General features: G+C 37.5%; 1 protein-coding gene across 4 annotated transcripts in view; it reads right to left on the bottom strand.

Annotated features, from left to right (window-relative positions):
• Nucleotides 1-26,900, bottom strand: part of LOC124175797 (serine/threonine-protein kinase tricornered) — a 113,179-nt gene that overhangs the window by 50,219 nt on the left and 36,060 nt on the right. The window contains exon 1 of one of the 4 annotated variants that reach the window (XM_046556336.1): nucleotides 7,947-8,926. The exons of the other annotated variants lie outside the window; for them this stretch is intronic. Within the exon in view, the coding sequence (XP_046412292.1) occupies nucleotides 7,947-8,034 (88 nt within the window). The 5' untranslated portion in view covers nucleotides 8,035-8,926. Of the gene's footprint in view, nucleotides 1-7,946; nucleotides 8,927-26,900 lie in introns of those variants that run through there. 4 annotated transcript variants of the gene reach the window in all.

The following is a 26,900-nucleotide window of genomic DNA, read 5'->3' as shown; positions in this document are numbered from 1 at the left end:
AGAGGGAGAGAGAAAAAGAGGCTGTGTCTGTTACTGGTTCCTCGCTCATCGCACCCTCTCTCATACAAAATCAGATGTTCACCGAAAAATCAATAACCCTCTCTTACTTCGTTTGCCCGATGAAAGAGGGAGACATAGAGAACAAGCGATAAAGAGTGAGAGGAGAGAGAGAAGGAGAGAAGGAGAGAACCTCTCAGCTGACGTCGAGAACTCGCGATCTGATTGTCGGCATTGGATCACTGATTGTTTGGATAATATTTATTATACCTAGGTATTAATGTATCTAAAAATAAAAAAATTTAAAAACAATATTTAAGAAATTTTTATACTTACCACCAGTGTTTGTTATTTATTTTGTCCATATACAATTCAAAGGCTGTAACGACGTTAAAATCTACAGAAAAAAAAAATATATTTTTCAACCGTATGTCACCTTGACGTTATATGTACATAACGCATATACGTATGTAAATATAGCGTATTTGCCGTAATGAAGTACACCGTCGGAATAAGAAAAAAAAAGAAGATTTCGGAACGTATTTAATGCACGAAAGTTCAAAGGGAGTCGCAGGCGGGGAGACAAGATAAGCATTACGAAACAAACTGCAAAATATAACGCGAATCAGGTGTAAGTAAATTGAAAATTTCGCACAAAATATGTATTATTTGTATGTACTATGTATAAAGTTTGCTAATCTGCGCCGAAGCTTGGAGACTCGTTTTTCTCTCGTTAAGACGAAGCAAAAAAAAAAAAAAAAGAAAAGAAAAAAGTAAGTCGAGCAAGCACGTAAAAGACAAATTTTGTCGCTACGCATGAAAAAAAAATAGTTATAAAACATCAAATTAAATGGGTTTAAAATATTGTTTTGTATATAAATCAGGCATTAATAATAACAAGTGAAAACAAAAGGGTAAAATAAATCGGCGAATTTTGTACAAGGGAAAAAGAATCTTTCGCTTAAGTTAATGTGAGTAAAAAAATTAACTTAAATTAAGCGTGTGAATCGGAAAGAAAAATTTAATCGAGCATAAAAATTCCTCTTCATCTTGCACAAAATTTACGAACCAACGATAAGAACGTAATATAATCTCGGGAAAAAATTTTTAATTCTATTTTCGTCCCTCCTTAGCTGTCCCGAATTCGCATATTTGAAAGGGGTTGCCGACGATCGCGAAATATCCATTTCGGCGAGCCTCTACGACTGCATATTTAATATCTACCTTGGTATACGTTTTTGGTCCCATTTCCGAGATTCAGCGCAATTCGTTTTCGCCTCTTAATTGACAAAGAATTTAACTCCGTGCGAAAGAATACTTGAATCGCTTAGAATCTTCGACGAATTGATCGATAGTTTAATTTCATTGTTCACAATGGAGTTGAAGAAAAGACAAAGTAGTTAAGAATCCCATCAATTAAAGGTGAAAATAATTGCTAGTGTTTTAAATACTATGATCCTCAATATATTGCTTTCATTCTTTCTTTCTTTGATTCTCTCTTTATAAAACTTTCTGCAACTTGTTTAAACAGCGAGAAATCACCAGCAGAAAACTAATTCTTATTTCTTTTCGACAAGTGTCTCCTCCGGTACGTAAATGAAATTAATTCCAGATGCAGTCAAGATATTGATTCGACTTTTATTTATAAAGTAAAGTTAGTATTCGTTGTAAATTGGTATAAATTATATATTGTATACTGATTCGAGAAACAAAATAATATCTTCGTCTGAACAGAAACGAATTCAACCGAACGCTTTAATTATTTGTGACCAATGGAAATAATAGGGGTAGTATTAATGACCCACTTATAGATACAACGAAGAAATGTGAAATTATTTTCAACATGTATAATCTATAAATCAATCGATTACATGCGAAAAATTACGAACAAAAGTATCTACACAAAATCGCAATTGTGTTAAATTTTGTTAAAACCAAACTGTAAAAAAAAAAACAAATTTCAAATTTCCCTGCTTATTACCGATGAAAAAGTATTTCCATTCAATTCGGTAAAAATATACCGACTTGCTGAACAACGTGGGCGAAAATTTACCAACAGCTGATAAGAACGCCATAGCGTAGAGGGGAAAAAAAAATTCAAAGAACCTTTTTCACTTAAATTGAGACAATTTATCCCCGGGGGTTCAATTTTCCGCAATTTAATACCAACGATCCGTCAATCTCTTTTACCATTATCAATACATACGCATATACCTGTGTAAGTGTAGCCGAAACTGGCGTGGTAAAAATATAATAAAACATCTCCGTACGTGGATTATGATGTAATTTGAAAATCAAAAAGTTCTATAATCATCAGCGAAGACAAACAAAGAAACGGAGAGATTATTGCGATACTAGATAAAATAAAACAAAAAAAAAGAATGAAAATAAAATAAAAAACCTTGGCAAATTTTGTGTGTCCTAGCGAATGAATGAATTTAAGCTTTTGATCTGATATAAATATTAATGTTAAGAGCTGAAACTTGGACAGCATTTTTTGTTCGTTATTTCGAACCATACTTTCGACTTGAAGTTTGAAAAAAAAAATTGTCTTTTTTAAGTCACCAACGAACTTTGGGCTCGTGGCGTTCACGAGCGAGTTGAATTACAAGAGCGGGTGGTAATTAAGAATGAATATACATAATGGTAATGAATGGACGGAGTTCAGAGGTTGGGTTGGTTTGACCTAGGTAAATGCGGTGGAGAATTTCCACCTTGACCCTGTTTCCCGTAAGCTTTACTCACAAGCCCAACCCCCCCGATGCTGACATTGCTGCACCCCTAACCGCGAAATGCGGCAGGATGGCAGGCAGAGTGCCAACAAACTACCCCAGATAGGAAGCTCGATAAAAATTCACGTCAGAAAAACCAGCTGGATACTTGCTGCGACGGTGTTATAAAACTGGAGAAATCCAACCGTACTCTATGCATAATAAATCGGAGCAACAAGGCGACATAAATGTATAATCGTTGGCTTGTGTAACAATGTCGTTGAAAATTTATCAGGAACATTACAATCATACAAATCGTTATACATAATATAATATAATTAAGCGACGGTGATCGTTTCGCGAGATTTTCAAAACTCGTATAATGGTATTGAACTAAACAATATTTACTACATGTATATTAAAACGGTATAACTCGTTGAAAGTATATCGGTACGTAACATAACATCGTAACATACGACACATGCATTATTAACAATTGTTTAAATTCGTTAGTCGCGATGTGATTGGATTTTCATCCCACGCGCGCGCGCGAATCGAATCTTATAACGCGGATATCTTATAACTCGGTGTATCCATTTATATGCATAAATAACCGCTTATAAAACGATGTGTAAATCTAACCAACGTTAAAACGCTCAAGCGCTGTACTATACGTATGTTTAAACATATGTGGGTAATATGTGCGTCAAGCGATCGCTCGCAACGCCTTTCCGCATTCAACACTTGCAAACCCCAGCCGCCCACAAAGAGGTTCCCGTGTTATAAAATCGATGAATGATATTACGTAACCGTGATGTTTTTACCCCGCATTTCGAAAATTAGTCGCAAGTCACTCGACTTCCCGTACAATTATTTAAGCCGTATTAACGCATATTGTGCATAGATATTACCAAACGCGTAGAGAGCAGTTCAATCGTAAAGATTAAAATTATTTCATCACTCATTTATCTCGTGTACCTTTAAGGCGTGATAATAAAAAAACGCCCGCGAAACGCCTTCAATCTTTCAGAGACCCTTGAATAATCTCGTTATGCATAATTATTTCAAGGGAGTAATAATTTTACCGCAGTGAGACAACGCGGACGACGATTTTGATAAATCGAAGAAATATTTCCCTCTTTTTTTTTATATAATAATTAATGATGATATTATTCAAGTTTCTCTGTTTTGAAACACCGTTTTAGTTTATTCGTCGTCGTCGATAACCGTGATCGAAAACTCAAATTCCTTCCTTAGAATAGGTGAAAAAAATAAATATTTATTCGCCTCCACTACACAAAATCCACTACATAATTTATGTTATACTGAAAAAAAAAAAACAACAATTGTAAATCGATCCACAGTGAAAAAATCAGTCAACACAATTTGAATAATTCTTAAACGAGTTCCTCGACGTCTTGGAGATAGCGATAAATTATCGCCTAAAAATATGAGCAACAATAATATTGAAGGGTAATCGTTTGCATATCGTGAATCGGAATAACAATAACAATAACAATAACAATAATAATTATAATAGCAACAACGATAACAACAATAATAATAATAATGAAAAAGAAAAAATGAAGCTTCGATAAAGTGAAAAAATGTCGAAGACCGCGTTGCGGGAGACCGTGAAAAATGCGGGTGGGTTGTGGAACGGAGTTGATGGAATGATTAGTCACTCACGTACACGCTAACTGCTCCTACAGTGACTGAGATTCCTGACACGTAGGTGTGCCCATTCCGGCCGAAACTCGATTTCAGAAGCCGGAACTAGAAACGGTAAGAGTATCAAATAAAAAAAAAAAAAAAAATCAGGCCATTCCGATCAATTTCAACGTTTTATCACACCAAGGACAAGCCGTTTTCCCACTTTTTTTTAAAAAAAAGGTACTCGCCTGAAACCAACAAGTCAAGGCATGTGTAATGAAATTTGATTAGTAAAAAAATGTCCTCACAAATTCTTGAAAAATATGACGAAACGGTTTGACGTGAGAAAAAAAAAGCAGTGATACGTTATTTCTCAGGAATTTTCAGTGTGTTACATAACTTGTCCCATTAACTTTATTATTTCATATGTAGGTGTACACAATCACGCGCAATACCTTGTTTATTAACGAAATAAATAAATTACGACCTTACTCCACATTTCGTGTATTTGTATATTTGTATAATTATACAACATAAAATGAAGAAAAAAAAATAAAAATACGCTTATCTCGGTTACATCGTAATAAGGGTATATACCTGTATATAACCGGTATCAACGAACACAATTTCCGCCAGCGGTTTAAAAAGTACTGTAATGTGTACAGGATAATGTGAGAAACTGCACGCAGACGTTGGCGCAAATTAAAATACTTTAATCCACATGGCTGTCCGATGCAAATTAAGCCCAATTCACACGAACGGCAGCCGGTGGCTTTATCCGTACAGGAATGGAAAAAGTAACGGTAGCAATTGAAACGTGCGAATTCGGCGTTTGAATTTTAATTATTCCTACAGCGAAACGGGAGGATACGAATTGCCAGTTAGCTATCACCTCGCGTGCCCGAATTCAATCCTGACTCGAATCGCTGTTTGAGTCTCCTCGCAATCAAGAGGAAATCTAATAAAATTAACGAGTAAACTGGGAAGAAAAAACGAATGATAGCCATGAATTTGCGCATTCGCAATTATAGATGAAAAGACAAAAAAAAAAAAAAAAAAACTAGTTAGTTCACGTATCTATAAATAGCAGTCTATCAAATTTCTACAATCAAGATACAGAAGAATTTTTCAAATCATGAAGCGCGTGCACAAAATGCTCACGATTTTTTTAACCCAAAAACTGAAACATTTTATGAGAGGATTATACAAATAATATATCGATCTCAGAGATGAGCGGTAAAAAAATGTTTTGCATAAGATGGCATAAAAATTGGCGAAAGAAATTTTTTATAAAACAGCACGCACTATTACTGTATCTTGACTTTTTCTCTCGATCGATTGTTCTTAAATGGAAAACAATCTGGATTTCTTGTAACGGTGATATCTGAAGAGCTTTCGGTAACTCGATCGGCTTTCAAATTTTTTTCAAGCATTCGCGAACGTTTCGATATGAGTATAAGTTACATCTTGAAATTTTGTCGTAAAAATCGTTAACGTCGCGTAGCGAATATCAAAAAAGAAAAAAGGACCAACAAAGAAAATAAAAAAAAAAAAACGAACTTTAAAAGTTTTATGCAAAAGACCTCAATCACAATTATAATTAAACTCTCCTCGCTGTTTTAACAGCTGTCACTCGTCAGCGTTCTGTACGTGTATATAATATATATGTGTACACTGTAAGGCGGGGACTCTCAAATGAGAAATGATTGAGAGGGCTTTCTACGTCACTTGATTCGTTTTTCAAGAGAGTTTCAAAGTCACGCAAAATATTCAAAGATTAAAAGCAAGAAACGCCGGTACAAGGGAACTAAAAAATAATCAACCATTTGCAATGAAGATTAGTTGAAAATAAATTGCTGGCATAGAGAGTGAAGAATCTTGTAAAATTCCTCGAAAGAATTTCGTCAATTTCAAGTATCTTGCATACACGCAGCTCTTTACCGATGTCAGAAGACCTTGAAAAAAAAATTCCAACAAAATTGTTAACAAGATTAGCGTTCCTTTGGCATCGTCGTGAAACGTTTGCAGCAATAATGTGGAAGCTATAAGTCAGGCATAAAAGTGCCAAATCCATCTGTGAAGCTATGACAATAGATATAGACGCGTTGACAGTTTTAGCTGCAAGTTTCTCTCTCTCTCTCTCTCTCTCTCTTGCGGTACGGCAGCGTGGAAATTTTCCACAAAATAAAATAAAACAAGACGCGAAGAAAAAGGAGAAATAAAAGTAAAACAAAAAATCAAAAAAAAAGAAACAAGAACATTTAGGCCCTTGCGTAAGCTTCGTAAAAATAATATACCGCCGAACTACGCGGCCGCAAAAGCGTTATGCTACGGTAGCTCAACGACGAAGACGAAGACGACTGTACACAAAATCAGGAAAAACCTCAGCGTCCCCCAAAGTCGCATGTTATTTTATACCGTGATCCATAAAAAATATAACACTGGGTTATTTGCACAAAAATAAATATGCGATACAGATACATAATATACACATATGTTAATAAAATATTATTCCCGTACGCACAGAGAACCGGAAGTTACAATAGAATCGAACAAACGCGTCAAAAATCTGCAACCGTAACGTCAGTTGAAAATTCAAGTGTTAATTGAATGGAAAAAGAATAAGAAGAGACGTACATGTAACGAGTACATTAGCAATCTCAAGAAAAGAACGTCTTTTACGTTAATAATTAAACTGACCATGTTTTTCTTGCGAGTAATTTCTCTGAATAGCTACGTATTTTTTTCCCATTCTTTACCGTTAATTTTTTCAGTCGACAATTTCGCGTCACGATCCGCAAATAGATCGCATATTCGATTTGAATCAGGCTGTACAAATACAGTCACGGGTGAAAGTAGTAAATGTATAATAATGTCCTGCAAGGTGTGCGTCAGGAAATATATCGGTGAGACGATTACGGCGCTATTTCCGGTAAAATTTCCAAACGTTCAGTCGTCACGGTGACGAAAATCCGAATCGCTTGCTCAGCCGTTGACGGATTTTTATTGACTATTTCAAACGATCCCAGAAAAAAAATCGCTCCTTCTTTTAATCGTCATCTTCAATGAATATTGTTACTATTTTTGTTATTATTATAACGATGTTCAGCGACGCGACGAAAAGCGTAAAAATCACAAACCTTGTAAAAGTTATTTCAGACTTGCAAATCGTCGTAACGAGTAAGAAACATGTATTCCGGAGGCCTCGCAAAATTCACGGTAAAACCTGTTAAATTAAAAGAGGTCTTCTGAAATACAATATTTAGGTATTCGCTGTTTCAACTCTCGAGGCGATTAAACGTGTCCAAGAGGAGGTAGGTGTACATCGGCACCGTGTATCAATGGCTGGTTGATTTATTTAAACTTGTAATAACGTAGAAAAACAGGTCCTTGTCATTTAGATAAACGTGAAGAGGCGGAGATATATATCGAATGAATATAAACACCCAAGGATAAACGTGTACAGGCATAGAAAAACCGAAGTAGAAGCCAAGTTATGCGGGGTATTTTGTATACGCGTATATCATGTGTATACATATATAAATATGTACGCATAATAATATAATACGTAAAAAAACAACTCGCCTGAGAGATAGGACTTTGCGCACATCATGTATCCACACATTTGTCCGATCTTCGTCCAGACGGTCTTCAGTAATTCCGGATTATACATTTGCTCGGTTCCCTTTTTTGCACGCGCACTACTATCAAATGAACAGCGTCAAACCCGCCGACACTGTGGGATGAAACATCACCAGCACTACCACCAACACTACAACCTGCACATCTGGTTATCCACTCGCCAGTTGGCACAATTCGTTGTCGAAGAAATCGAAAAGTGTGCAGAAAGTTGGCACACAGGGAGCAGCTGTCATCTATCTCTACAATTGCTTTGATATTCCTTCTCAATGACCAATCGGCTTTGACCCGTTCTTCAATTGCCTCGGTATTTAAGAAATAAAGAGCGAACGTCCGCAAGGCAAACTATATTGCGTAAAAGATTCAGCAACGCCCAAGCCGATAGCCAGAGTTCAGAATTTAGACCTTCCTTGCTCTCCTTCTTCTCTTAAATTCCAATGAACGCAGCACTTCCTAGCTAACGAAGTAAACCAATCGCGTAGAAATGGTATCAAGAATAAGGAAGATCCGATCGACGTGATTATCCGACGCCGACGACGAGTAGGTCAATCCCACCGAGCACGATTCACTTCCGATTCCTTTTTCACCACAAGACACTATCTCACCCTGACATTATTGTCGAATACCATTATGGCCGGTGTGTGGTGTGTGTGTGTGTGTGTACGTGAATACCGATTTTGTCCAAAGCACGTTCATCAGTCAAAGTAGAAAGAAAGAAAGAAAGAAAGAAGGAAATAAAAGAACGACTAGCAGGTATACCTAGTAAAAGACTCCCGAGTATCACCTGAGCAAAACGAATTCCCGTATCGTTCAACGACCGTTTAAACATTAACTAGAAACCCCGAGTACAAGTCTCGAACTCTAGTGAAGTAAGTGAGGAGGTGGCCAGTCATTATTGTACGGTCGACTACGGCCGGTTCGCGGATGAATGTAACCGACTTACTGACTGCTGTCAAACACACAGAGAGACAGTCGGTCGTTCGTTCGTTCGTTCGTTCGTTCGTTCCCGGTTACCGTAGTGGTACACGGATGGGGGCTTCGTGCCCGTGCCCCATGCCCACGCTCCTATCTCCGACGGGCGAACAACGAGACGTTTTTCACGCGTGTGTGTGCGTGAGGCGTCGAAAGTGTGAGAGGATGGAATGGAATGGAATGGAATGGAATGGAATGGAATGGAAAGGAATGGAAGCGACGGAGTGGGTACGACACGAGTGCGCGAAGGTTTCCGAGGATGGTTGGGTGTACGGGTAGTTTCACCGTGCCGGACCCTGGCGTTCTCCTTTACACCTATGCAACCGGAGGAAGCGTTGCGATGGTCTTGAGGAACGTGACCGGAGAGCCAAGACGATCCTTTCCAAGGGGCTACTGCACTCTTGACACGCGGTGAAAATCATTAATATTTGACACCTCGGTCGGCCGAGACGTCGCCGCCCACTTCCTCCGTCACAATTCCGACACGAACCGGTCTTTTTTGTTTCCTCATTTCTTAACCCCTAATTGTACGTTTATCCTCGTTGTTTGTCCGAAGGTCTCCGACGTTGGTGGAATATTTTTCGATTCGATATGTCGAAAGGGGTCGGTTGTTCTTTTATCGTTACCTTTGAAATTTCAGCGTAACGTTAAACAATCGACGAAAGGGATCGCGAGTATTGTGGCGAAATATACGATGCACGTGAACGTGATTACGAATTCAATCGATTATTTCCACTCTTCGAGCAACGTTCCACGCTCCGACGTATAACTTGTGCTTGCGTAAGAATACTCGCTGGCTTACGGAGCTAATCGTCCCGACCCACACCGTCGGAAAGTAGCAATTAGTTCGTTAACTAGTTAAAGTTATACTCCGATCCGAGTTGCGAGTAATTCCTAGAATATCTCCGTATACGTGTTTGCGAATACCGCATCACTCGCTAGGTCAGGGTCGAAATTCGAAGACTAGTTAGAAAACACTATGACCGACAATCATCTCGAAAATAAACGTACGTTCGACCGAACGTCATTTTCTACCCTCGAGGTGTTTCCGCGAGAAACAAAACGTCAGAAATTAATAGTATAAAGTAATAAGAGTAAAACTAATTCGCGATCGGTTATTTTTTATTCTACGGAAAGCACGTATCGTCGTTCCAAAGCGTGGATGCTTTTGGTTGTTCCGATAGATCCGAACCGGTATATTCTCCTTGAGCATCGACGTGTGCAACAACGTATCCACTGATTAATGCTGATGAATCACGAGCACCGATAATGAAACATAGAGGCGCGAATGGATGGGCCGACCGAAGAACAGGGCACGAGACCAGCGAGTGATTCGTAAAACGGTCGGGGTTCAAGCCGTTTGGCCCCAATCGCCGGTCCTGCGATGACGTCACCGATATAATCTTGAACGCGTGTGTTAACTAACTGTACTCTCTGTACGAGGAAGACGGGGCAGGAATACCGTACGGTAGGGTGTGGAGCGAAAATGGAAAATTCATCAAAACCGATACGACCGAGTGAAATTTGTTTTGCATCCGCATCCCAAAAGTCGAGTTGATCCTCGGTTACGGAAAATACGGTATTTTATATAAATTTTGATATTTTGGAAATAAACTGAAATTCATGTAATTCTCGTTCATCGTATGTTGTTGAAAAACTTGCAGAAAAACGCAAAGTTATAATTGATGATAACTTAGAAATGAAATCTTCATTTTTCGCATCCAGGTTATAAATCGTCACAGTCAAAGTTGCTGTTACATTCCTTTTCTTTTAATTTTTATCATCTTTGGTTGGTTCAACATACAATATAGAGCTCAAAAATGTACAGGGTGTCACCCAAAAAACGCTTCGTCCAAGAAGCAAAGGAGAATGAACGTTGTACAATTGATCCGAACATCCGATCCAGCGATTATTACTGATCTATTACCGAATCGATCATTCATTTCGAAGTGAAGATGAAGCCTGCGAGCTTCTTTTTAGTTTTTCACTTTGCACGACACCGCGTTATATTAAGATCCGTTAGACAATCCCTTTATCCGCATGTTTGTGGGCAGCAAAAACGACGTTGAGAGGAAAAAGAAAATAGAAAAACAACACTTTCTGCTCTTCTGACTCTTTGACTGAACAATTTCAATTTCATTTCAAGCTTTCTATACGTCGCTTTCTATTCACATCATCGTGTGGTACGTAATTGCAGGTGGAGCTTACATTTCTCACTCGTTTTGTAGACTCGATACATTCGTTCGCCGCGTTTTTTCCCTTTTCCAATTGATACATATATGTATATATGTTATACGAGCTGCAATTTGAAGCTTCAGTTCCTTTCTTTCACGATATCTATTTTTCGTCCCCGACTCTATTACGTCTAACCAGGGCAAAGTGTCGAAAGCTTCCTCTATTTCAATTTCTGTATCTTATTTTCATTGAGCCTATTCCAACGTAAGTTCCAAGAGAGAGAGAGAGAGAAAGAGGTACAAAACTGCATCAAATTTTGCAGATACGCTACACGATACGGCTAATCAATAAGCCTATAAATTTTATAAAAATAAAAATCAAGTCAGGCGCGATACCGCGTTGAATTTAATTATGATCGCAATTAACTAATCGAAAGTTGAAACTCGTTGAGGCGTTATATCTTATTATTATAGGTAAGTATATGCACACCTCGTGCACACACGTAATCACACATATACGTGCAACAGAAAACGATACAAGTAAGCATATAATCACACGAGAGTAAAAGTAAGAGCGAGAAGGAAATCAGATTGGCATTCGGTTGAGAAATACGGTTGAAACTATATACATATATACATGTACATGTAGCGATTATTTTCAAAGGATCAAGTTCCCGCAACGCGTTACGCATTTAATCCCCACCAACGTTTATAAACTGTATTAAGAATTTGCCGTACATTAAAGTTACACAATATTGTTCAGCAAAACTTAGTGCCTCGAGTCAACAAAAATACGTAAGTAAATTAATCATATTACAAAAAAAAAATCATCATTTGCTTAATTCTATAACTTTCTTATACACACAACGACCATTTTTTACGATAAATCGTACACAGAACAGACGAGGACTGGACGTATTCACGGGACATGCGTGATACCCATAAATAGGCAGGTGTGGATAGATTAAAACGCGGATTGTAGAAAGAAAATACGCGATCGCAACGTGAGCGTTGCTACATCGTTTCCCCCTCGTCGAGACACACCTGTGCAAACAAAACTACCTGGCATATGTAGCTACACGCGTGATTATAGGTGTGTATATTACACACACACCTTTACACAATTCTGCAAACAATTATTTAATTATAACAGCAAAGAAAGGGTGTGTATTCGTACATATATACATATATATATGTGTGTGTGTGTGTGTTTTTATATATATATATATATATTGTACCCTGTACTTCCAAGCGCGGATACAATAATAGCCGTTCAACAATAGACGGAAGCAGAAACTACATTTTCCAATTACAATGCAAAGCAGAACTAAACAAACCGACTGCTGTTTTAAACTTCTATCTTTACTTTACATTATACGTTATACGTTGTTTATATATAAATTACAACCATGACGCAGTTTCGACAAATCATTTTCCCCGTTCAAACCGCAAAAGTAATTAACTCTTCAAAGAGTAGGTGAAAAGAAAAAAAAAAAAAGTTCACTTTCTCCACCTGTTTTTCTCTAATGAAGAAGACGCGTATAACGTGCGAATAAACTTGGAAATGTTCCACCACGCGTCGAATTCGTCAACCGTGTAGACGACGGTGATTCAATTTTCAGTTCCTCTCGCAAGCATGCGGGAATTCTTTTTTCTTTCATATTTTTAATTTTTTTCATCGACGCTAAAGTTATACCTATATGTACATCTTCCGACACGCACCCTGCAGAGAAATGTATATAATATTGCATAGATAACGAGCCACGAGCCTAAATGGCGTTACAACGGGACTTTGCCTCGTTACGAAACAACTCCGAATGTATATGCGTACGAGGTGGAAAACTATTTTGAAATTCTTGTCTCAATGCAGCGGAAGGAGCGCTGAAATAATGCTGTTTTCAATACCGTTTTTGTAGCAACGTCAAGATAATTGAAAAACTCGCGCGACGACAATCTTGAAACTATAACGAGAAAATATTGCATCGAAAGTGTCCATGTTTGATCTCTCGTCTCATTGCCAGAGATTTTCTTCCCAAGAATACACGTAATTTTGAGGGTGGAAAAAAAAGAATATACATATAAATATACACATATTCAAGTTGACTAAAAAGGTGGAAAAGTAAATTCAGAATATCGAACAGAACGTGACCTCGGAAGGAATGTTGTACGGATAAGCGTGTACATATACATGTATACATCTTCCCCGGAAAAACTCACGTGACCGACGGAAGCGTTCGTATCGAAACGTCCGTCAGGCGGATATCAAGGGAATGATCGATGGACGGCATAGCATTATCGGATGCTAGATGGGGACACATTTCGCTGGCGCCAGCTCAAAAGAAGAATCGTCTGTTTCTCCTCTCCACTCCTCTTCTCCGAGGTCGGATTATTATAACAGATGAGGTAATATTTTGGTTTTTGCTTTTGAAAAGCCGGTAATAAATATTAGAAATGCAAGATTCCGAAATTTAAAGCGCACACACACAGCGAAGTAGGTGTAAAAAGTCGGAAAAACCGATAATCCGAATGAACAAAATTCCAAACGTAAAAATATCGAAAATCCAAAACAAAGAAAGATTAAAGCGGTGAAATTTCACCAAGCCGTAAATTCACAGAACTCAAAATTTTCGATCATTCGTAATTTCGATGCTTCAGTTTTTAGTAATTTTCTCACTTTTGGAACATCGCACTTTCGGACCATTCGAAACTTTGACGATTCGTCAAAGTTCGATATCTTAACATCAACTTTCGCCACGAAAGAAATTCAAAATTCGCCGTTCTCGGAACTTTTCAAATTCGGAATATCAACCCCGGGCCAGCTCGTTGCCTGGTTACAAGAATAAGATACAAGAAAAGTACAAGATGAATCGTCGTCTGTCGTTTACTCCTTCCATTTGTCGTCTTTACGAGTCGAGTGCATAGATGGCCAAGTTCGCCGCCGCTGCAGGTTGCTCCACACGAACCGATTTACAGAGAGGAAATTATACGATATTCGAATTCGCATCCTAGGCGATAAAAGCTAACAATAAAAACCAGACGAAGGTTAACGGCGATTCCCTCTCGCGAATAGGAAGTTTTGCGAGAGTTGCCGCTATCGCTGCTTCTGCTGCTGCTGCTGCTGGACGATTAAGTCTGGGGTTCAAGTACCTCGGTGCGAGTGCCGTTCCTTCTTGGTTCTTTTACATACGTGTACCAACATACGTGACAATGAGTACATACCCCTCGATCACGGGGTACTCGTCTTTCTGCACTTCGCGGTGACAATCTCTCTCTGGCTCTCTCTCTCTCTCTCTCTCTCACACAGACAAACCGGAAGTAAGCAAGCACAGAGAGGAACGACAAACGGACAACCGGTAATTATTCTCATTTTCAACGCTACCTCTTCACACCGCGCTGCGGAACATCTCGCGAATCAAATCTCATTGTCGCTTATAATATATATGTTGGTTGAAAGAAGGCGTTGAAGAATTACAAAATAATAATAAAAATGAAACGTAGTGTCATTTTGCTGTTTTACGATGCAAGAATGTGAAAAAAAGAAGGAGGATGCCTAGATTATTTAGGTAAGTGAGTGTACCTGCAACGTGTAAGGAGAAAGTGCAACAAAATAAATTTAAAGGTGTGTTAATAGTCATCCGACGGTCAAATTATTCTTGTTTTCTTTTCTTTTTCATCTTGTTATTACTTCCGTACGAGGTAGGAGAGAATTCACAAGTCTCAAGATCACGGCCGTGATGCGAATTCGACGCCAACGTATTTCGTTGAAGGAGACAACGAAACTGGACGGTCTCTGCCAAAATTGTTTTCGATCCAACCAATTGGCATGACGAATTGCGCCACGCCATTACAAGAACCGTATTAATTTTAGTCAACGACGAGTTTGTATATTTACTACAATCGAGGTCAGGCTAAAATCAAACACTTTTCGCTATCTGCTAAATCGTGCTGCTGCTGCCGTAGGAATAAAGTTTATGCTAGAATGATGAATAATTGTGTAGCGCGATGATTTGATATTTCAGGATATTACTAATTGTCAAAACTCAATTACGGTACTCTTCGTTCTTTAAATTTAAAAAATATATAGCAAATAAATATTGACATTATGAAAACTGTAGTTGAGGGTGGAAATGTTTTTAATTTTTTGTCCAATTGCGAACCGTGACACACGCAATAAAACTTCGCTTACCCGTGTAGACATAAAATGTTCAGTTATAAAGAATTGTGCATATTGTCCTGTCAGCGTGTGTATATATATACATACATATATACATTATTTACCCACAAAGATAGAAAATGTCCTACGACGACAATAACGCGTCCGTCCAGGAAGTCCGCAAGTTACGCTCCGGTGGCTAGATATATCTAGGTATGTTATACACATATACCAACCAACAACAGTAACAAAACAATACCAAGATGCAAAAACTAATTACTCTGCAGGCATTGTTAATTTCCCCCACCTCTAGCCGCATCAGTTGTCACCGGGGAAACTCGTTGGCCTCGGTATTAAATAGTTTATACATAGTAAGAAAAAGGAGAGGAGGATTTAGAATGAGATTAACAACATGGTATGGAATCCAATTAAACTTTAAAGCCATTTGATCATCCCCCCTCCCCCCCCCCCCTTCCCTTTTCAACATTATTTTACCCGAGTATTTTACACACAGCGAGCGATTGTAAAATCCGTAAGGAAAATCACAGACGATGAACAAACGAACAATGAAATATAATTTCGCGGTAACGAAGTAAATAAATGACGAAATCGGATTTCTGCTTTCACCTGCAGGTTGAAAAAGGATAAGAATAGAAAAAAATCAAGTACCTGAATCGAAAAATGTAGGGCAGAATAAAAAAAAAAAAAAAATTACATTTCGCCTGAAGTAGTTAACTATTTTACACAACGTGAAAACTTATCACCAGCGTGCCTTTTTCCAATATTATACACCAGAGATAGGTTATACCTACAAGATATCGCAAATATTTCTTACAACGATGCTGAAAAACAGCATTTGAATAACCGGAACAATATTTGAAGTATTCTAACCAGCGCGGATATACGTAACCGGATTATCCGCATCCAGCAGCAGAGTACATAATAAAACCGCGGGTGAAATTTGTCGAACAAACAAAACGGATGACGAAAAAACATCGCCACGGTATACCGCCGGAGAGACAGATGATTAGGCCTTCGTGAGAGCGTGACAAAAATTGCGAGTAAGACGGAGAGAGGAGAGGAGACGAGATCCGGATAAACAATAAACCCGGTTTACGCGAACGAGCGCAAACAATCAATTCGTACACATGCAGCCACTCGAAAAACGAGCGATGTGCTTACGGTGCGTGTTTCCATGTGAGTTGTCGGATGATTTGGATCCCGGAATCGATACGTTTTCCAATAATTTCACTGGTAAGTGAGTCAGGTCAGTTTCCAGATGCGGGGTATAATAATAATAATAATAACAACAATAACAATAATAATAGTGTAATAATAATAAATAGTATAATTGCGATAGTGACGGTGATAATGATAATAATGATAGTAATGACAATAACAACAGTAATAAATATCTTTAGATCTCGAAAGATCAGTTTCTCGACTCCTTGAAGCGACCCGAGTAGAGTCTTCACTTCGCTTATGAATTTACAAGTATAATAGTAACAATATATATTCGAGAAAGAAGAGAGATGCATCTGAAATAGGTATGAGAGGAGGGACGACCTTGTCGATCCAATCATTCGTTCCGTACGTAAGATCTAAACAACGACAATCCCGCACCGCTAATGGTATTAAACGGCGTTCGCACATATCATTGAAAGAAATAAAGGACAAATTATTTATCGTCGTCTGATTAAATACAGCTGCGACAATTAATCAAGGGGAATCGTGAGGCCTTTGTCGATAATTCCAACTTCCCTCCGTCGATACGTAAGTCTACTCCCCCCCCCGTGTCAATTAGTTTCAACCGATTCTTTCCGTTCACAGTTTTTCCTATTACAATAAATACCTTGGATCCAGTCGGAAGAATCAGTCGTTTCGCCAACACGTTGGCCTTGGAAAAACCGAACGACTGCAAAGACTAATATATTTATATTATATTATACAGACGAAAATTGGCGTGGTGAAACCGGATTTTTGCAATAAATTTTGCACAAGTCTGACAGTTAGAATTCCGGCGAAACTGACAACTGTGAGGAAATATTTGACGTTATTCTTCTATTTCAATGTTAATATATAGGTACGTATCGGATATCGGACGCGGATTTCCGCGAGTTATCGGAGGACAATCGATTAATGAATAATACGGCGGGGAACCTTCAACGCGAGCCAATTACCGATGGATGACGTCAATTTTCATCCAGCTGCAGTCCGCGATAGAATTTCTTCAATTTTCGTAGCGCTCCAGCGTTCGTTCGTTTCATCGTATTTTCATTCGCGGTAAGAATCGTTTAAATATTCAAATTATAAACAAGACAAGAAAAACGAGAGAAAGGTAAAATTATTTTTCTACGGAACAGTTCAACTGCAAAGATCCCGGATAGACGACATCGGCTCGGCGGTGACACACGAAAATACTTACAAAACAGCACGAACGGTAGTTTTTGGGTCAAGGTGTAAAGAGGAGCTCATGACGACATGATACGAGCAACGTGCGTACATACATGTAAATATATATATATGCACATACACATGTATGCATGCAAGCAAAAATCCGCTTCACTAATCATCGAACGTACAGAAAAATGGCGAAAAGAAATCTTCACACCCGCCAACACTCGAACACGACGAACTACGCGTCGTCACCTTGTGAGTTTCATCCGCACACCACTTACAATCAATCCTTCACGACCCCGACGATCCTTCGAAACGATGAAGTTTCGACACAACACGAGTCTCTGGAATTCATTATGCTTTGACCGAATAGATTTCTCAGATAGACGGCAAAACGACAAGGTCAGACTTAGCGTTGCAGTGAATGAATTTCGTTACACATCGAATATATCGCAACGATGAATAGGAGAAGAGGGTGAAACGAAGAAAAAAATAAAATAAAAATTTGAGAAACAACGTAGAACGTTTCGGTTGAACGAACGGAATTCATTCGGCATAAGTTTGTATACATTGAATAGGAAGAGGAGAGACGCATGTTGTCTCATCAGAGCCTGAAGCGTGATGATTTGCGCGATTTGCAAATCGTCAACTTGTAAATTGCACGTTCGGTGACGATGATTAAATCCGCAATCATTGTAACTGCATGCGGTGATGAAAACTGGCCGTTGAACCGAAGAGCGTATAATGCATTCCCGGAAGACCGGCGGCAGTTGGTTCATAGATATGTGGATATTGGTTATAATAGTAGTTATAATGCGAAAACAACAAAAGCAGAGATCGGATGCAGCGTGGAATTATTGCCTCTGCTGGAAAAATTCGTCGCAGTTCGGTGATATCGTGAAACGATATTGAAACAACGTTCGTCAAAAATGCACTCGATGAATTTCAAAGCATCGTCGTTTTCCATTAACGTCGATCGATGGTTTTCCTCGTCTCATTTTTTTAATTTTTTTTTTTTCTTATTACACACAATTACGTACTCATAGGTAAGTTAATCAAGTACGAAACTCTCGAGTAGCATTACCTAAACGCCGAAGGCCAAAAGTTAACCGAAAGGAACGAAGCAGCGATCGGTCGAGCGGTGTTTTTCCCTTCGTTCTTCAATATTATTCCACAAAGATAAGTTGAGTCGTTAAAAGAAGTGTCGAGTCAAAGTTTGAGGTGTAAGGAAAATTTTCACAAATTGTTCATTCCCTTGTACAATTGTCCGCATTATATCTAATTATAATTTTCTTTCGTCACGAGTCGTTTATTCGAGTATAAAAACATATGTAATGTATAAACTATAACGTGTATATATAATATACTTATTTGTCGAAATTTGAAACTTTCTTTTAATTATTTACCACGCAACCGTTTCAATTCGTCTTCATTACCCTAATTTCATTTCTTTCCTCCCCTTTTTTTTTCATTTTCAAACAACTCTCGCGTCTTTTTAGCACACGTCAAACGTAATAACGGATGTTTCCGGTGCTGAATGATAAACAAATTTTACTCAATGATAGATCCCCTCCCAACTTTCTCTGTATACACCTGTATCGTACTAGAATATTCAGGTATAAGTTACTACGGGCACGTACACGTTTCGTTACGAAGCGAAAGAAACGAACAAATCGCAGGGTTTGGCATATGGCGAATAATTGAGGACACGTGTGTCTTCAAGAGAAAAAAAAAAAAAAAAAGAACTTCTCATACGTCAAGAGACGTTATACTTACAAGGAAATACTTGTTTTTAACTACGATTATCCTCAATTTCGGGACGAACAAACGAAGCAAGACATAAAAACAGAGCATAAAAAATAAAAAAAAAAAAAAGGTAAAACGCATGTCACGAGGAAGAGATAGAGAGAGGAAAAAAAAAGTGCGCGGTTATTTGATTCGTTTTTTTTTTCTTTCTTTCTTTCTTTCTTTTGTTTGCGAACACCCAAAACGCCTCTAGCCTAGGTAACTTGACTCGAAAGTTTTCTCCGGTGAAAGGAATCAGTCTTTGATTGACGCGTGAATTTTTTCTTCACCTTTTCTTCTTTCCTCTTCCTTCTTTTTTCATTCATTCCTTTACGCCCCCTCATCAACGTCACAGTTATTATACATGTATATAATTTTCAGGCGTCGGAACGTCTTCAGAAAATCGGGAAACAAAATTATTCTAGCTCGTTAAATATATATATATATAATTGTTTTCGATTTTCTGAAGACGTTCCGACGCCTGAAAATCGTAACCCGCCTAAATTTCAAATAACACGAAGAAATCTCGCACCTGAAAATTTTTTCGATCATTATTACCTTTACAATAAAATACATATACTGGGAAAAAAAGTTCTTCAAATTTTATTTCAATAAGAAACTTGTATCACACTGCGGACCATCTTAGAGTTGGGATAAAAATCTGAAAAAATTAGGCAATTGTTTCTAAATTATTTCAAGTTAATTTGGGGAGGTGGGGCGGCAAAAATTCGTCAACAACCTAAAAACAAGGACGATACATTTCCACGATTTCAGCGGTGTCAAAGCTTCTGCAAACCTGCATAGCGACGATTGGTCGAAGCGAAGAGCAAAGGATATTACGCCAACTTCCGGTTTGCCATGCTTTCTTACCACGCATGCGCGTCAGCCAACACCAGCAGCCGGAGACTCAATCCGAAACACGCGATTCCAGTTTAACTACGGTTAGTTAGGTGTGCATAGATGCATAGATACATACATACATACATACATATATATATATATATATATACACATATATATACACGGAGGATTTTCTATTATGGAAATTAGAACCTTGACTGGTAATTAGTGAGGTAACCAACTTGAGAGGTTTTACGAATATAAACGCTCACCGCCTAACTTTCAACAATAATCTCACGCAAGGCGAAGAGTTACACGATGACAACAACAAAAACAACAGCAATAATGTGCACAGATATATCGTACAATTCAAAAAAAAAAAAAAAAAAATGTTTCGTCACATTTTTCACGACGTGCTTGTAAAGTTGGCGATATTTACATCATTTCTATTCGCGATTCGCAACATTTCTTTTGCCGTATAATTGTTCGCAACATATTTTTTTGTTTACCGTTCCTCTGACAATAACAGGTATAATACGATTTCATTATTTGAACTTTCAGTCTTGTTCACGTCGGTGTAGTGTATTACTGAAAAAATTCAATTTTCTTTCTCCGCATTAACATCTTTACGCGAGAAATGAGAGAGATTGTGTACGAATAGCTGATACGATGTCATCCTCGCATACGCTCAACGTGGGTCACATGAACTTTGACCGAAACTTGTGAAATTAGGTCAATTTAAAAAGTTGACCTCTAACGATACGAACGGACTTCTGCCTTGTTGATCCATCTGCAAGATACCTATCATATTTCACGTATATCGTGAAACTCGTCGTGCGTTACACGACGACACTACATATACGTAAATGTATGTGTGGAAGGAAAGGAGATTTGTCAGCTCCGTACGGAAATTCTAGATTCATTCAAGACAAGTAATTTATATAACCGACGATAAGCCCAAATTATTTTCAAACTCATTTAAAGAAGCTAACTTTTTCTTATAGGATACATTGTATATATGTATATGTATTTTTTTTTTTTCAAAATTTAAGACGAAAATATTTTTCGAAATGACGAAAAAAAGATGCTGTCCAAGTTTCAGCTGTTAATATTAATATTTAGAGGTGCCTCGTCGCTATTTTCTATTTCCCATTGAAGTAAAATGGGGGAAAAAATTTGTTTTCAACTTTGGAATTTTATAACTCGTCGACGTATTAGTGTACCGAGTAGACGATAACGTATTTTAGTAGGGAATTCAACGTTCTACAAAAAAGGTCTCTTATCACTTTATGATAAGTCTAGTCTTTCAAAAATTCTTTAAGGTCAAAAGGTACTTAAGGATCTCAAATAACTTTTGAAAGATTAGATTTATTATAAAATAACAAGAGACTATTTTTAGCGAGCCTTCGATATCCTAAAAAACTAACTTCTGGTCTTATAAATTTTTTTCTTTTTTACAATCCGATACACAGTATAATAATTAATTAATCCCAACCTCGGTTATTTTCTGTTTTGTTAAAAATATGCATAGCATTTTTGATTGAGCACGCGTGCCGCATATGCGCAGATAAATCGCTCGAAACCCGATAGAGTTACAGGTATGCCTATACATTTTGAAGATGTTTCTTCCGGCCAAAGTGAAGCGAAAGTGAAATTTATCCCGGTTCATTGTCTTCCAAGCCTACAGTCTAGAATTCGACCCTAACGCGTCCCAGCGATAAAGAATAAAAGCGCACTTCCTCGCTTCCCCGGATACATCGACAGCGATCTCTTCGCACTTCCGGTTCATCGATTCGGTATCACGTTCGACGTATACGAATCCACGATACGCGAAATTATTGTACAAAACTACAGATATAACCAGAAAATTTCGGTGACGATTGTGGAATCGCTTACGTACCTGTCGAAAGTGTGTCGAAATTTGTAAAGAATATTTTTCAACGCAGAAAACGTATATTGTCCAAGCTCACCTGAAACATAAAAGATAAAGGGTGGAATTAATGCTCTGCATCTTCGCTCCGCGAGCCTATATATGTAAAATTGTTGCTATATTAATATAATAATAATAATAGTATTACGGAAGTGTATCATTCTTGCAATTAAAAGATTCAGACTTCGAGAATGGGCGACAAAATTCGCCAATGGGATTAAGATTAAGGTGTTTTAATTTAAATAATAAAACGCGAAAGGTACGAATATCCAAAATTTCCCAGGCAAACGAAGAGACGACCCTTCATTTTGCAACTTGAATCTTTTTATCGCTGTTGCAGAGTTAAACCTCTGATCGTAAAACGTACGTAACGTACGTTATAACGAAAGCGAAAAAAGATGATCCGCACCTGGGGTGATTTCTACAAGAAGATAGTAAACGCGATCGTATCTTCTTTTCAATTCGTTGGCATAATTTTCGGACACAGCCTCGGAAATTATATTCCAATTATCAGGCGATAAATGATAATTGAAAATTCCACAATGCGTAAGGAGGAGAAGAGAAACGAAAAGAAGAAATTACTCTAAGTATAACGATTTGCGAGTTAAACGACGCGTGGAGATGTCTGACAATGAGTTTGAAATAAAATTGAAAGTATCGCGGTGTATAAGATAACTTGTAAGATATTACACACTTATATATATGTATGTGTGTAATTAGGCTAATTGTTAATTATCTCGAGACCGTCGGTACGTACGATTACGTCGTAGTGTTTCGTGCTTCAATTTTTCAAAACTTTTCCTCATTTCTCCGCCGCCTGCTGAATAATACCGAAAGAAAGAAAGAGGGTGACGTGACAGGAGCTGGATTATCTCAGTGTCTATACATATATATAGGTATATAACACCTGAACCTACGCGAATTGCAATAAAAAAATTAAAGAAAAAAAAAAAATACTTCCATCCCAAGCTTCGAACAGCAAAATTGTTTTTTTTTCCCCCACTTTCTTCCATCACGACCAATTAATAAAAATTAATTAAAGTGAGTTCGGTATATGTGTAAGTTCACGAGCGATGTGAAAATATTGTCAATTTTTCATCTACTTCATGGAACTTTCAAGAATAAAATTCATTCCCAAATGTAACTTGCATCGGTTTAGGATGGGTGAATTATTTTCCAACGATTTATCTTTACCGTAAATAAAGGATTGAGAACGTATTTTTACCACATTTTTATCTCAGTGTACAAAACCGAGACAACGTTCAATTAATTGTAATCCGTTTAATGGAGAATAATGGCGGTAAACTTTAGAGAATGAATATCAACCTCCCATAGGCGAATATATCATTTACAAAGAAAACTGCACGAAGGCAAGCTTAAAGCCTCCGAGCAAACATTCGATGCAATTAACGCTTGCCTCTGTAAGCTTTTTCGGCGCATCAGCTTACGTACCCATGTAATATACGTGTGTGTAACTAAACACACACAAGTATGTAAAACGTGTGAATGAATTTGTTTGAAACGTGCAGCGTATACGTTCAAGGATAGGATCTATTTTTGGAGAGGAGACATTCGTTACGTTAATCCCTCTTCTAGCAGCTGACCTAATAGCTGATTTCCACCAAAAATTAATAATTTGTTTATTCCTATACGTTAATTATACATCCTCGAGACTTGACCCTCACGTTTCATCGCCGTAGACGTTACGGACCTGCAAAGCACAACTTTACGTCGCGTTAAGCCACTATACATATATATACGTATGTGTATGAAAATATCTGAGAGAGATCACGAACAAACATTGTTATAATTATCGCAGCGTGTTATTTACATAAATTATACACGCAGACACTCGACTAGACAAAAATTTATTGTCTACAATTACGAGATGATACACTTTCCTTCGCGAAAATTTCTACTCGCATTACTTGTGATGAAAAAGATTTTTACGAATCAAATTAAAAACACAACAAAGTGTCATTATACAGCATAAACAAAAAAAAAAAAAATATATATATATATATATATATATTCAAGAATCAAACTTTTAAAACGTTTTCCTTCGGAACAAGAATACTCTATATTTTGCTTAAAAAAAAACTGCAAAATTTAAAAATGCTGTTCCAGTTTATTTGTTAATTTCATTTATTCATTTTTGTTATTTTCCGATGGTGTCCCGATAATCAGCGACATGATCCGTATTTCACGAATGTCATAGATCTTTGTTCCTTAAGCGGATACGCGTTGATAATCGCACACGCCTCCACCTCGTGAGTCACAAAAGATCTTTATCGATAAAATTCATCTACCGCTGCACGTGATTTCAGATTGTATACTTCAACGGTGGAATAGTTAGATGCGAAGATACGAATTCCGCATCCGGTCTTGATTGATTAAGAATAAATTTCATGGAAGGTGAATAATATCGTCTCAATCCACGATGAATTGTGTTCGCGAATTAATGGCTGCACGTAAGGCGGATTACTGTTGCAATAAATGCTGACATTTGCCTCTGGAGGTCAATGATTCTTTGCGCTTTCGCACCATTTACATTGTTATAATATTATACGAGAACATGCAGAGTGTGAAACGAGCGTCGCCCGATTGGATTTCAATATCGCATTTCGCAGACGCGATTTATCGAACATAAAAATTGCCAAGAGCAGCCACCCCGCCTATACGATATGGGGCATTCCACGTAAAATTAACAGCCCCTGAACCTCATTCTCTACGATTTTAATCATTTTTTAGCGCCACGTTCGTATCGACCCATAAAGTTGTAGGAATTTGTTTCAGATTTGTTTTACAGCCACCGGTGAAATCTGAAAAAAATCACACAGAGTCTATGATTTGAAATGTGATTTTTAAGCAGCGCGCGATAATGAGATTTCCATATTTACTATATTTTATTCACAAGTTTTCAGTTTTTCCACGTCGGAATTGGAGATTTATTTTCATGTGTTATCGTTCTTTTCTATTCCCCGATATAAATAGATGATGGAATCATGAAAATAATGCGATTCTGCAACCTATTTAGATCCAGGTGTATAATAAATAGAAAAAAAAAGAAAAGCAATAAAAATTGCGACATGGAAAAACTAAAAACTTGCGCATAAAAATAGTAAATATTGAGATCCCATTATCGTGTGTTGTTCAAAAATCACATTTTGAATCATAGAATCAGTTTGTAATTTTTAAGATTACTAATCTGAAAAAAATCTGATTAAATTCCCGTGACCCTCTCGGGTTGGTAAGAACGTCACAATAAAAAGCTGATCAGAATCGAAAGGTGCGAGGTACATGGACTGTTAATCTGACGTGGAATGCCCCATATATATAATTAATTCCAAGTATTAGAAATGAATATTCATCGATGCGTGAAAAGTGAATGCAAACTTCACTAAATGTGCCTACACGTATATCAGGGATTGTACGGATCGACACACGCGCTTTGATTGAACGAATCGGGATAAGCAAACAACGCGTTAAGGTGCTCGTGAAGAAAATTTACGATACGAAGCTGTAGCGTCAACGCAACTACGCACAAAACAGGGAATACGTGAAAGGAAAGAAAACGTCTAAAATTCAAACGCGGATCCAACTGAAAATAGCAATGATTGTTACGAGGTACGAAAATAACATTTTTTTGAAATATCTAAACCAATCATAAATTAAACCGGCTCTGACATCAATTTGCAGGTAAACAGGAAACATTATAGTTTCGAGAGGAAGGCGGAACGATGACAAATAAATTACGGCAGCTCAGCTGCAGGTTTGTATTTTTAAAGTGGTTGATTGCAAAATGCATAAATATATTTTTTTTTTTTTGTTATTTCGTATTTTGTTCAGTTTTTTTTCTTTCTTCTTCTCTTTCATAAGCAAGGAATTTCCGTGCGCAGGGCGGACGAATGTTTTAAAGATACGACGATGACAAAAAAAAAAAAGAGCATGTTTTCGTACGAAACGTCAAAGTTTCAAACCGATCGTTCCTTCGTACTGTATAATGACTGTATAAATATATACTCATTTTCAATTAAATTTTTACAGTAAAATATTCACAGGTAGCCTTGATAATTATCAGTATGCATTATATACCCACGTGTTCGTGATGTAAGTAACGATTAGTACGCGCCAAAAAAAAAAAAAAAAATACCGCGATAAAACAATATAGGCCTAATTGAGCTCCAACCGCATTTACGATAAGGGTGAAAATAAAAAAAAAAGAACAAATTTGAAAGAAAAAAAAATATATCCAACGAAATAAAATCAAGTTTAGATCGTGTAATACAGGAATCTTTAACAGTCTCATAGCTGTTGTCTTCCCGATTATAACGTCTGAACAGAAAAACGCGATAGTGAAATTCGAAAGTAGCAAAAATTGGAGATATGGGATAACGAAATAGTTTTTGGCGAGAATCCGTGACATTGCCTTTTACATATATACATATGCACAGGGTAAAAATAATACCGTAACGCAAAGCGTTCCGTTTATTCAGAGTACGCGATTTGTTTTGGAACTTCACAACGACTTTAAACAAGTTTAATTTCCAAAATCTGAATACATTGTCCATTTTATGAATAGATTTTTCAATTCGAGACGATCCCAAATTTTCGAAATACTGATCTTTTCCGAAATGAATCGTTATAAA

The sequence above is a fragment of the Neodiprion fabricii genome, chromosome 2 (genome assembly GCF_021155785.1).
Source record: "Neodiprion fabricii isolate iyNeoFabr1 chromosome 2, iyNeoFabr1.1, whole genome shotgun sequence".
Taxonomy (NCBI): Eukaryota; Metazoa; Arthropoda; class Insecta; order Hymenoptera; family Diprionidae; genus Neodiprion; species Neodiprion fabricii.
Note: the sequence above shows the minus strand (reverse complement) of the source record. Positions and strands in the feature narration are given on the sequence as shown.